Below are 12,616 nucleotides of genomic sequence, written 5' to 3'. Positions count from 1 at the left end.
TGTTTACAGAGATGATTCAGACACAGAAATATACACGATAGAAGTCAAGTAATCGGGGGTATTTTTGATTGAGAAAAAGACGGAGAGAGTTTGCTGTGAGATATCTAGCGGGTGTTTCGGAAACCTGTAGGAGTCGCTGTGACGCTCCTCGGTGCGCCGGTAAAACCACTGAAGAAACGACGAAGCTGCCGCGCTCGGACTGAGGTAACGTTATAACTAATTGTTGATTTACAGTATTTAATGTTTTAATGAGCTTAAATGAAGCGTTTCCTCGTCGTTTTTTCTTAAAAACCAAATTAGCCATGATTTAACAGGAGTAACTTATTATTAAAAAATACCAACACCAATTGTTTACTACAGCAAACGTGTAATCCATGATATTTCTAGTTAAACCAGTTACTGTAGTAACACGTTATAATGTTGGACACTTTTAAAGGATGCTTAAATCCAGCAGCTAATTTAATTAGATGTGCTAAATTATAATATAGGACAAGTTTACTCAATAATAAAAAATCAAACAAACAAGTCTAAACATTTATATCTGGAAATAGTTTCTGAATGTTCTCAGAAATTAAAGTAACTTATTTACTAACAGATTATTATTTTGTAGTTCTGTTGATAATTATGTGTGAAATAATTTTGAGACTGATCAATTCATTATAAATGTGTCTTGTAGTAATGATGATGTTTATCTTCAGATGTTGACCATTACGGCACAGATGGATGTGATCTGCTGTAAATCAGTAGGAACGGATCTGTCCATGCTGGATATTGAGGATTTCATCACTGAAATCTGTCAGCTGAAGAAAGAGGTGGCGTCACTGGAGGCAAAGCTGAGAGAAAGAGGAGACAACCCCAACAGAGAGGTTTGAGCAGCTCATCATTTCATCCTTCAGCTCAATCAAACCAAAGTTTTGTTAGCTTCTCACTTCTTATGCACATCTCAAATTAATCCAGCAGCAAAATATGCTAACAAATCACCAATAAACCCACTAGAGATAACTGCTGAGTAATGAGGCTAATATCAACAGGTTGTTCTTTATTTGTGTTGATCTATGATGTGTTTGTCAGGATCTGGAGAAGGTTTCAGTGTGTGTGACTGATGGGAGAGAAGCTCAGGATTCAGTCTGGAGATCCAGAGACACACAGGACTCAGAGCTCAGCCTCACTTTACTGTGTTACACTGACGCTCAGGATCATGGATCCGCTGATCAAACCTCTGACTGTAACGCTGGAGAACAGCAGATGAAGATGTGCTCCGTCAAACTGGAGGACTGCAGGAACCTGATAGAGAGACGAGGAGAAGAAACCACAGCAGAGGAACAACAACAGAGCCATGAGGAGGAGGAGGAGGATGATGAAGATCAGAATAATGAGGATGATGATGAGTTTATTCTTGCAGGTTTGTTTCTTCCTTTTATGACCTTTTTTCATGACACTTGAATGTCAGTAGTCTCTGTAGGATTAGGCTCATATTGGTCTCTGGTGGTCCTGATTAGGGGTGTGTTTCCCAAAAGCATTGTTAGCCAACTATGATCTCCATTGAACTCTACCGGTAATGACGGAACTTGCGACCATATTTGACTTTAGGAAACGCACCCCAGGTTTGAGAGCACATCGACTCAGATATTTGGGAACATAACTAACTCTAGTCAAATACTAGGGGTGTAACGGTTCTCGGTAAAAAGAAATCGAACCGTATCGTTCTCCACCCACGGTTCGAGATGCACTTGATCTCAAATCTGATGACGCATCTATAATATGGTTTGTTGAAAATAACAATGCGTAAAACAGACAGTACCGCTAATGTATGCTTCTTTCGATGGATGTACATGCTGGCTCCCGAAAAATGCATTATAACAGCGATAATCAAAAAAACATGATCAAAACTGTCACTCTTTGTAAATATTGAGTTCTCTTTTAAGTCTTGTGCTTGAATGGACAATATGCACAAAGATTATGTCAACATTGTCCATCTTGATGAGCATTTTAGCATAACAGTCTGTTATGCCTTAAGCAGTGTTTCCTCTATGTTGATTAGTTAATGGCGGCCCGCCACGGCAAAATTTTTGCCGCCACGGTAACGTTAGGGCTCTACAGTGCGACCATTTCACTCGCATTTGCACCTAAATATGTCTGTGTGCGACCATGAAAAGATATTTAGGCGCACTTGTGCGACTGACCCGATCGAAGATTTTTTTGGCGGCCGCCAAAGCGAATTTTTGTCCCGCCAAAGTCTTATTTGACCGGTGTGTAATGTAGATAAACTGCTGCGCTTGTGACAGCTGGGCGCATGTTTAAAAGAACGAGAGAGAGAGAGCGAGAGCGCGCGCCCTCTGGTCGCGTGCGCGCGAGCACTCTCTTTGCGAAGCAAGGTTCCACGTTTTAATGAATGGTTAAACGACTGATCTTTCCAACACTGAACTCACGAGACGTCTGAATCGGTGTATAACAGATCGGTAACACTTTACAATAAGGTTCCATTTATTAAACTCTAGTTATAACTACATTAGTTAACATTAACTTTTAATAAACTGCACTTCTACAGAATGTATTAATCTTTGCTAATGTTCATTTCAACATTTAATAGCCTACATTACTGAAATCAAAAGTTGTATTTGTTAACATTTAGTTAATGCACTGTGAACTAATGAACAAACAATAAACAGCTGTATTTTTATTAAGATTAATAAAGATGAATACATTCAGGAACATGTATTGCTCATGGTCAATGTTAGTAATAAACTAATGTTAAATCAAACCATATTGTAAAGTGTTTCAAAAAAATAATTTACAGAACACCTTAAAATAACCTGCCCCCACAGACCTGCCCCCACTGCTAAAAAAAAATCCTAAAGGAAACACTGCCTTAAGTGTACTTACAGTCCAGAAAGAACGAATGTGTACAGTATCAGTATACTGGATCTGTGCATTCGGCCTTAAAGTGACATTAGCCTAATATTCCTGCTCTCTGTGTTTTTAATGTTAACCCTCTGGGGACCAAGCTGTTTTTGGGGTCCTTGAGATGTTCTGACATGCCTTGACATTTGTGCTTTTTTCAGTTATTTATATACATGTTAATGGCAAAGGTGTAAATTCACTCTATATAGCACAAACAGGGCTACCATAATATGCGAGCAACGTGTATGTAGATGTTTGTATTTTTAAGAGAATAATGTTTATGCGTGGTTATTGGAAAAAATTAAAATGAAAGTTGCTGAATTAAGACCACAAAACACATATTAAATATGTGTCCACAAGACTTTTGACTAATGGATATTGTCCCTTTGAGTTCTAGCTTCAAAATTATGTAAAAATAGTCTTGCTTTATCGTTCACAAAAAAAAATACATTGATTTAAATGGTGTAAAACAGGTTTTGCTTGGAAAGCCAATATGCGAGGGGGAGGAGTAGTTTACACCTGAGATTACAATGTCCCACCCACTCTGCATAATGACTCTGCATAATTAGCCATTCATTCAGGTGTGAAACTGACTGAGCCACAATGCAAGGACAAAAGATGTATTTAGAAGAAGACTTATATTGACCATTTAAGATTTCGCTTACATCTCTCTTGTAAATATGTTTTGCTATTTTATTAAAAATGTTACAATTACAACAATAATTACAATTTCAACAATATTTCAAGTGTACTCTTTCTTTGTAAAAAAAAAAAAAAGATTATAGGCCTACATTTTATCATATGTATTCATTAGTTTGAATATAGCCAACATTGGAACATCTAACATCTTAGTCTATGAATTTATTTTTGACAAAAATAGTATTTTTTTTTGCAGTTTATTGCAGTTTATTTTTTTAGCAAAGCAGTTTATTCTTTCACACACAGACGCGCGATTCATATTTAGGCTAAACAGTCTTTACAAATATGTCCCCTTCATTCATCTCACAGAAAGGCGAGTCATATTATAGAAATGCGATTCATCTTTTTGCGGTTTACATAGGCCTACACTAACGTTATTCCATAACGTTATTCCACACGTGAGAAAAGAAAACAGCCTACCTCACTCCTCAGCGGAATCTGCTCCTCATTTCAGGAGATATTGCTCCTCATCAGCACTGTTCTGAGGAATCTTTTCTCCATAAGGTAGGCTATAATGTCTCACTCGCGAGGAGTCGCGACGCGCTTTGTTTACAGCTGATGTGGGCGTTTCACAGCTATGAAATAGTTCTCAGAATTTGCGTTTGAATAGCACGCGCTCTCCGGGGAGTGGTCACATTACTGTGAATGAGCTCCTAATGAGCTCGACAGGAGTCGCTCTCTTTTTATACAGATTACAGAAGCTAAGAATATTTGTTTTTTATATAAATGACTTCATTTAAAAGATGCGATCTCAAGCTTTATGCCCGTGGGTCTGTTTGCCTGTTTGACTGAATTTCCGCGGAGTTATAGATCATTTTCGAACGCGTTTCAAATGGGAGTTTACTGACAGAGAGAAGGCAGAAATCGCATCATGTTAATTTTTCTTTATTTGTCAAAAAGCAAAACACTTTATTTTTATTGTGAGTATACAGAAAAAAAATAGAAACTGAACAGGATCGATTGATGTATTACACGAAAATGAAAGATCAAAATTAACAGAGCATTTAGTGTTTATTTTCATTGCTAAAAAAAAAAAACGAGCAAAACGCGCGGGCGCGTTTGTGGTCCCCAGAGGGTTAATCAAACAACGAAAGACTAGCAAATCACTCACTGCTCTTGATTGAATAGCTTTTGTAACTTTTAATGAGGATTGATCTTTAATTTATACAGTTAAATATGCAATGTTATTTTACATTTTGATTACTTTATTTAATTCCTGTACCTGAAAACCTGAAAAGCACTGTTTATTTTATTTGTATCTTTGCTCTATAGCAGCGGTCCCCAACCTTTTTTGCGCCACGGACCGGTTTAATATCGGACAATATTTTCACGGACCGGCCTTTAAGGTGTGGCGGATAAATACAACAAAATAACAAAATAAAATGATATGACCGACATAAAAACTGGGGTATTTTTTAAATATAATAATAAACATGAATCCAGTGTTTCCCCTATAAATTTTTCCAGCAGCGGTGCTGTTACGTGCCGGAGGTTATAAAGATTTTTTTTTAATAACCCCTTAAACCATGACTTCTGGCAAGTTTTGTGGATAGAAATGGACATTTTGAGACATACATTTTGAGGCTCAAATGTAAGAAAGGGGCACTATGTAAAAAAAAAAAAATATATATATACAGTGCTATGCATAAGTTTAGACACACATGCTAAAGTTGACTAAAAAGAGGAATAAAAAATCATCTTTTGGAAATTGAACTTAATGCCTTAATTTAAAAAATGAGGAAAAATCCAACCTTTAAGGACACCAATTTTCTTTGTGAATGAATAATGTATCGTAAATAAATAAATGTTCTTCCTTAAAATACAGGGTGCATAGGTTTGGACACCCCTATGTTAAATTCCCATAGAGGCAGGCAGATTTTTATTTTTAAAGGCCAGTTACTTCATGGATCCAGGATACTATTCATCCTGATAAAGTTCCCTTGGCCTTTGGAATTAAAATAACCCCACATCATCACATAGCCTTCACCATACCTAGAGTTTGGCATGGAGTACTTTCCATAAGATCATCTCTCAATGCAAATCAAACCAGCTATTAGGCTAACTGAAATAAAACCATGCCAATCTCTAGGTATGGTGAATGCTCTGTGATGATGTGGGGCTATTTTAATTCCAAAGGCCAAGGGAACTTTATCAGGATGCATAGTATCCATAGTTTATGCATAGTTTATTTACGATACATTATTCATTCACAAAGAAAATTGGTGTCCTTAAAGGTCGGATTTTTCCTAATTTTTTTAATTAAGGCATTAAGTTCAATTTCCAAAAGATGATTTTTTATTCCTCTTTTTAGTCAACTTTAGCATGGGTGTCTAAACTTATGCATAGCACTGTATATATATATATATTACGGCTGGGAATCGATTAAAAAAATAACGAATTAATCGCACAATTTGCTGTGATTAATCGCAATTAATTGCATTTCCTCCAAACTTGTAATCATCAATATTTAAATGTAGAATCACTAATTAAATCAAACACACAAAAAAGGGGGAAAAAAGAAAAATGTCCACACAAATTGGACAGAAAATAGCCCTATATTAAAATATAAAACATCAATATATTATTCTTCATTCAGTTCTATGCAACATACTCAGATTTAACAGATTTATTTTTTGACTAATTATCAAAATAAAGTATAGTCATACAAAGCTATTATTACCAGAGTATGTGATCAGAGCAGGTCATTTTACCATGCATGGCTATACCAGCTCAGCAAACAGAAGTCTACTACTGAGAAATTTCACGTTATTTGAGCATACTTTGCTTTTCCAGTGCATGATCGGTACATGATTGGAGTGTTTGGGCCGTTAACCACAGAGCAGAACGCGCATCGCAAACACGGAGTGGAACATTGAGCAGAGAGCGCAGTGCGCCGACACACACTCACACACACACGGAACCGAGAGCGCGGCGCAAACACGGAGCGGAAAAGACTCGCACGTGAAGTTACTAAAACAAGCTGCGCGAGAATGAAACCTTATTGCCGAACACGGAGGGGCGGGACGGCATATTTTCCATAGACAGTAAAAAAATGGACACAGCGACCCCATAGACTTCAACGGAGAAAAGTTCGTACCGCTTTCTTCTTTGCACAAGCGCTTGCTCGCTCTCCCGTGGCGTCTGTCGTTGCTATGCCAACCATGAACAGAGGCGCGCCTGAAAACCTTTTGATCTGTCCATGCTGGAAACGTGCGCGCCGCGTCGCTTCTATTATGAGCGCGCTTGCCGCGCGCCCACATTTGAAATATCTGCATGTGAACGTGAATGTGAACGGCCCCTTTTATGGCAACGTGTGTTAAGTGAATGTCGTGATATTATTGATCATGTGAAGATTTTGCAGCGGATGGTGTCAATCAATCAAAATGAATGATTATGAATATAAAATATAGCAGGAGACATTTTAATTGTTTACTAATAAACAAGTGTTTTCTGTGTCAGTGTCGGCTGCAAAGATGAAGTGACGATCTTCGCAGTAGTGAACGCGCCAGAGAGAAATGCACATTTCATACAGATTACATAAGCAGAGAGCAGTCTGTTTTCTTTCATTTTGAATTGTTCTGTTTAAAAGTAGACATTTCAAGCTTTCTATATATGTCTCAGGTCTGTGAGGCAAGTAGGCTACCTTATCACTGAGTTTCGGTTAATTTATGAGACCAGCTCCAGTTCACGTGCCGGCGCCTCCGTGTCGTGATCATCTATTTTCTTCTATATTTACTTCTTATTTATTAAATCCAGGCAATTGTTTGATGAAACATTGATTAAAATTAAGATACAATTAATACAAAACGAAATTAAATTTAAAGACAGGCTTTGTACTTTCTGTTTGAGGTCTCTGTGAAAGTTTTAAAGCCGTCTTTTAGTGCCACTTTCAGAGCGCTCACGTCTGCTAACTGTCCCGTCCGTAACATTTTTTTTTTTTTCTTGGTGAAATAAATTTCTAAATAAATGCGACTTATAGTCCAGTGTGACTTAGGCTATATATGTTTTTTCTTCTTCATGGTGCATTTTTTGACTGATGTGACTTATACTCCGGAGCGACTTATAGTCCGGAAAATAAGGTAAGTTATTTATTCTTTCTGTGTGGCCCGGTACCATATGTCCCACGGACCGGTACCGGTCCGCGGCCCGGGGGTTGGGGACCCCTGCTCTATTGTATTTATTTGTACTTAGATTATTTCAAATCAAATCAAATCAAGTATATTTGTATAGCGCTTTTCACAATACAGATTGTATCAAAGCAGCTTCACAGTATTAAATTAAAATAAAATAATACAACAAGGTTTGTTTCTAGTGGAATTTATTGATTGATAGAATAAAATTAAATATCCCCAAAATATCCCCAACTGAGCAAGCCAAAGGCAACAGTGGCAAGGAACCGAAAAAACTCCATCAAGTGACCTAATGGTGTCCTAAAACTCCATCAGGTGACCTAATGGAGAAAAAAAAAAACCTTGGGAGAACCCAGGCTCAGTCGGGGGCCAGTTCTCCTCTGGCATTTATGAACTAGAGGCCGGATTGTAGTTTGAACTGTAAGATTAACAATATTATATGAATGCCTGGCCGAAAAGATGCGTCTTTAATCTAGTTTTAAACTGGGAGAGCGAGTCTGAGCAACGAACAGTATCAGGAAGACTATTCCAGAGTTTCGGAGCCAAATGTGAAAATGCTCTCCCTCCTTTGGTTGATCTGGATATCCTAGGTATGACCAAAAGCCTTGAATTTATTGATCTTAAAGAGCGCGATGGATTATAGGGCAATAGAAGATCCGTTAAATAGACTGGAGCTAAGCCGTTTAGGGCTTTATAACTGTGCGTTCACACCGGACGCGAATAGCGCGTCAAATTCGCGCCTGCCGCGTCTATTTATGCGCTTGACTACTTTGTGTGCATTCGCGCGTCAAGAGCGAAATTGACGCGCGTAAAATCAAAAGTTTGAAGCGAAATTTACGCGCGTCACGCGCGTCAGAGGCGAAAGTTTCGAAACCTGTTGGCGGCCATCTTTTTTTTGTTTATCGAGCATTAGCATTAATCGAGAGAATCACCGCTCGTATATGCTCTGGAGAGCAGAAACAGCTGCGTAGGGGACATCGTCGCTGTACTCGGGTCCACCAAACCCTCCGGAGGGTTTCAGGAGTTTCACAATTTGCTCCAGGAGGTAGGTTTGGTGGACCTAACGGTGAGGACGCTGACGAGGACAGCGTAGGCCGTATAAGCCTCGGCCTCGAGTGGTCGCTGCCTGACGAGCCCGCGCTGTACAGCCCGGCGCGAGGTTCACCCTCGCCCGCACCTTATCTGTGATTTATTTTTGTTTTGATAATAAATGGAGCCAGCCTTCAAAAGTGAAACCTGTCCTGTGATTTTTATTTGTTTTTATACACTAAATTGTGTTTGTTGTCTTTACATTAGATTAATAATGTTTCATATAATCTAGAATAGATATGGAATAAATAGAATTCAATACAAAATGAGTATCTCTCATATATTGAGAGTTTTATGTTTTGATTTGCTTTATTGTGCATTTTAGTCATATTACAAAATAATTTATTGAGGCCAAACATAAAATAACATTATAAATTGTCACTTCACCATGTGACAGCAGCATGCAAGCAGGCTCCTGATTGGTTAACGCGGCGCGAATTGACGCAGAAGTTCAGATTTTTCAACTCGGGCGGCAGACGCGAATTCGCGTCAAACGCGTGAATGCACAAATAGCACTAATAAAATCATTCGCGCTTAACGCGCCAGACGCTCAATTCGCGTCATTCGCGCGAACTTGACGCGCGAATGAGGCGAATTCGCGTCTACCGCGCCGCGCTAAACGCCTCATTCGCGCCGCAGGAATTTTTTACGCGCGTAACGCGTCTTTGCATTGACTTAACATTGAAATCACTCGCGCCTGACGCGCTATTCGCGTCCGGTGTGAACGCACCATAAGTCAGTAGCAATAACTTATAATTAATACGGAACTTTATAGGTAGCCAATGTAGTGATGATAAAATCGGTGTTATATGATCATATTTTCTTGATCTAGTAAGAACTCTAGCAGCGGCATTTTGAACTAACTGTAGCTTGTTTATTGAGGATGCAGGACAACCGGCTAATAAAGCATTACAGTAATCTAGTCTCGAGGTCATGAATGCATGAACTAACTTTTCTGCATCAGAAACTGATAGCATATTACGTAGCTTAGCAATGTTTCTAAGGTGGAAAAAATTTGTTTGTTCTTTATCTTTATTTATTTGTTCTTATTATCTTGAGTTTTATTTGATAGTAGTCCTTTTTTCCCTGAACACAGCACATACCAAACCATACTGAAACCGCAAACCTAAAACCGGGATACAAACTGAACTGTGAGCTTTTTTGAACCGTTGCATCCCTATCAAATACATTTTAAAGTTTGACATTTTACCACCCTTTTGTTCCTGGCAGATGAAAACACTGGTTCATCTACTGATGGAGATGAGGAAACAGCCTCAACATCAAAAGAGCAGCTGAAGGTCAAGAGTTTCTCCTGCGTAACCTGTGGGAAAACATTGAGCTCACAGGGACATTTAGTGAGACATGAGAGGATACACACAGAAGATAAAGACTTGACATGCAAGAGATGCAACATCAGCTTTTATACCACAGAAGAGAAGAGACGTCATTCAAAAGAGCACATGAAGAAGGAGTTTCATTGCGAACAGTGCGGGAAGGATTTTTTCACCACTCCTTATAATATGAGAGCTCATATAAAGACACACAGCGAAAAGACTTTCCACTGCAGCGAGTGCGACAAGTATTTCAGCAACAAAGGAAATCTTGATGCTCACAAGCGATTCCACACGGGTGAAAGGCCGTACAAGTGCCCTCAGTGCGAGAAGAGTTACAAACACAAACCCCATCTGAAGAGGCATGTGCGCGTTCACACCAACGAGAGGCCATTCCAGTGCAGCGAATGTGGGAAAACCTTCACAAACTCAAGCTGTCTAAAGTCACACCAGAAAATACACTCTCAGGAGAAACCGTATCAGTGTTCACACTGCGATAAACAATTCCGTCACAAATCTGATTTGATTTGCCATGAGAGGACTCACACCGGAGAGAAACCGTACCTGTGCTCCTACTGTGGGAAGAGCTTCTTTAATCCGGCTCATTTTGGAGTTCATCTGAGAGTTCACACTGGAGAAAGACCGTATCACTGTAGCGATTGTGGGAAGAGTTTCAGTAAGTGCGGTGCCTTAAAAAATCACCAGCGGATTCATACAGGAGAAAGACCGGTCAAGGCTTTGTTGCTGTGTGTCAACCAGTCAATCAATCAAAATGCTGCTTGGAGTCAACCAATCAGCATGTTCAGTGCCCAAGTCCCACCACCGAAAGTTCCTGACCTATTAAAAAAGTAGTGCCTCGTGAGCAGATCCTTTCTGAGGGGGGAATTTTTACCCGGAACTTCATGTCAACCCTGGTTCCTGCGGTCGAAACACACCGAGTACCACCCCAAAGTCCCTACCCAGACAGCAAAGAAATTTATTTCTAAAGAAACACGAAAATGTATAAAAGGCTCCATTACCTTGTATCTTACGTTATGGCCCCGTAGAAGCAGTTTTTGTAAAAATAGGCTAACGATTACGTCATAACCATGCAACTCTCTGTCGCACAGTAGAGAGATTACCGTTTAGACAGGAGGAGAAGCTCGCGGGCAATCGGGGGACGTGGAGGCAAAATGACAAAATAATTAATCAGAATACTTAGCAAAAGTTGCTCCTACTCCTAGCCCATGGACACCTCCTACTCACACTCCGTCTCTGCAGGTTTCGGAAGGGAATGATTCAGATTTCTCTTGACACAGCTACTAGAAGACAGACGGTTGCTCATGTAACATCCACGTCGTCAAGCTCAGTTTGAGTCTGCGCAGTACGCTCAGCCATCAGGAAGTGAGAGCTTCTAATTGACTTCACTTTTTTCCGTTGAATCCAATGGGGTCGCTGTGTCCATTTCTTTTACTGTCTATGGGGTCGACACTATGTTGCTGTAAGATTAGTTCTTGGGGAAAGTTCCTGCAGTGAAAACGCGGCTAATTGTTGTATCTTAAATTTGACAGAACTTGAACTGTCTACTTGCATTTGGATGGACACATACACACACAAAATTAGGTCAAAATACCAGTCTCAGCAAGTATTCTCGTAAACACAGGCGGTTTTGTCTCGAGAAAGTACCTGAAATGAACATTACATTATTTGACCTTACTTTATTTGTAACTTTGTTACATTGTATTTATCTATGCTTGTGATTTATGCATTTGTTCTTATTTTTTACTGACTGTTCACTTGTCTTTCATAATGTTTGGACTTTATTAGGCTAGTTTTTGATGTGGTATTGGAGTACTTAAAGTGTGCTTTAAGTAATAAATGGAAAGCCCCCAAATATTTTTTTTTCTTGCTGATCTGAAAAACGATCTGATCTGTGACTCAAAAACCGTAATAACATTCAAACTGTGAGTTTTGTGATCCGTTGAACCACTAGAAGGTGGTTGCAGAATGGTGCAGTGAGCATGACTAATTACAAAAAGAACTGCTTAAAACGTATTTTTGTCACCGTCTTTTAATTAACGTTATTGTATTATAGCAAAAACATTAATATTAAAAACAGCTGTATCATATAGAGTGTGCAAGCCGACGGTTTTTGCTGTGTTTTCACAATTGAACCATTTCACATTTCCGGGTCTCTCAGAAGCGGATGAGAGATTACATTAAATATATTTGTTTGTGTTCCAGTTTGCTCGGAAAGCAAAAGAAAAACTCCATAAAAGTGTTTTCATAACTTTCAACAAGAGAAAAAAAAAGATTGATATTGGCAGTCAGAAGAGGGATGTCAATTTTACTGTTAATCCCACAGCCTCACAGCAGCTTTTTATTTATTTATTTATTTATTTTTTGTAATTTAATGCAATGTAATTTAATACAACGTATAGTATAAATTGACATATATTCACCAAAAAATGTAAATGTAAAAAACGT

The 12,616-nt window shown here is 38.9% G+C and overlaps 1 protein-coding gene across 1 annotated transcript; it reads left to right on the top strand.

Moving 5' to 3' along the window:
• Positions 1-146: 146 nt before the first annotated feature.
• LOC311072658 (uncharacterized protein) lies at positions 147-12,258 on the top strand. The gene is made up of 4 exons (XM_084097824.1): positions 147-204; positions 699-866; positions 1,072-1,402; positions 10,050-12,258. Exons 2-4 carry the CDS (start codon positions 699-701, stop codon positions 11,000-11,002), a joined length of 1,452 nt encoding a protein of 483 aa, XP_083953950.1. The 5' UTR covers positions 147-204; the 3' UTR covers positions 11,003-12,258.
• The last annotated feature ends 358 nt before the right edge of the window (positions 12,259-12,616 follow it).

This window comes from Abramis brama (genome assembly GCF_963993115.1).
Source record: "Abramis brama genome assembly, chromosome: 2".
Lineage (NCBI taxonomy): Eukaryota > Metazoa > Chordata > Actinopteri > Cypriniformes > Leuciscidae > Abramis > Abramis brama.
Note: the sequence above shows the minus strand (reverse complement) of the source record. Positions and strands in the feature narration are given on the sequence as shown.

Excerpts from the sequence above, each read along its gene's own strand:
- LOC311072658 (XM_084097824.1), top strand. The coding sequence starts at position 699 with ATGTTGACCATTACGGCACAGATGGATGTGATCTGCTGTAAATCAGTA. Across the intron at positions 867-1,071 it reads GAGACAACCCCAACAGAGAG|GATCTGGAGAAGGTTTCAGT; the intron begins GTTTGAGCAGCT and ends TGTGTTTGTCAG. Across the intron at positions 1,403-10,049 it reads TGATGAGTTTATTCTTGCAG|ATGAAAACACTGGTTCATCT; the intron begins GTTTGTTTCTTC and ends TGTTCCTGGCAG.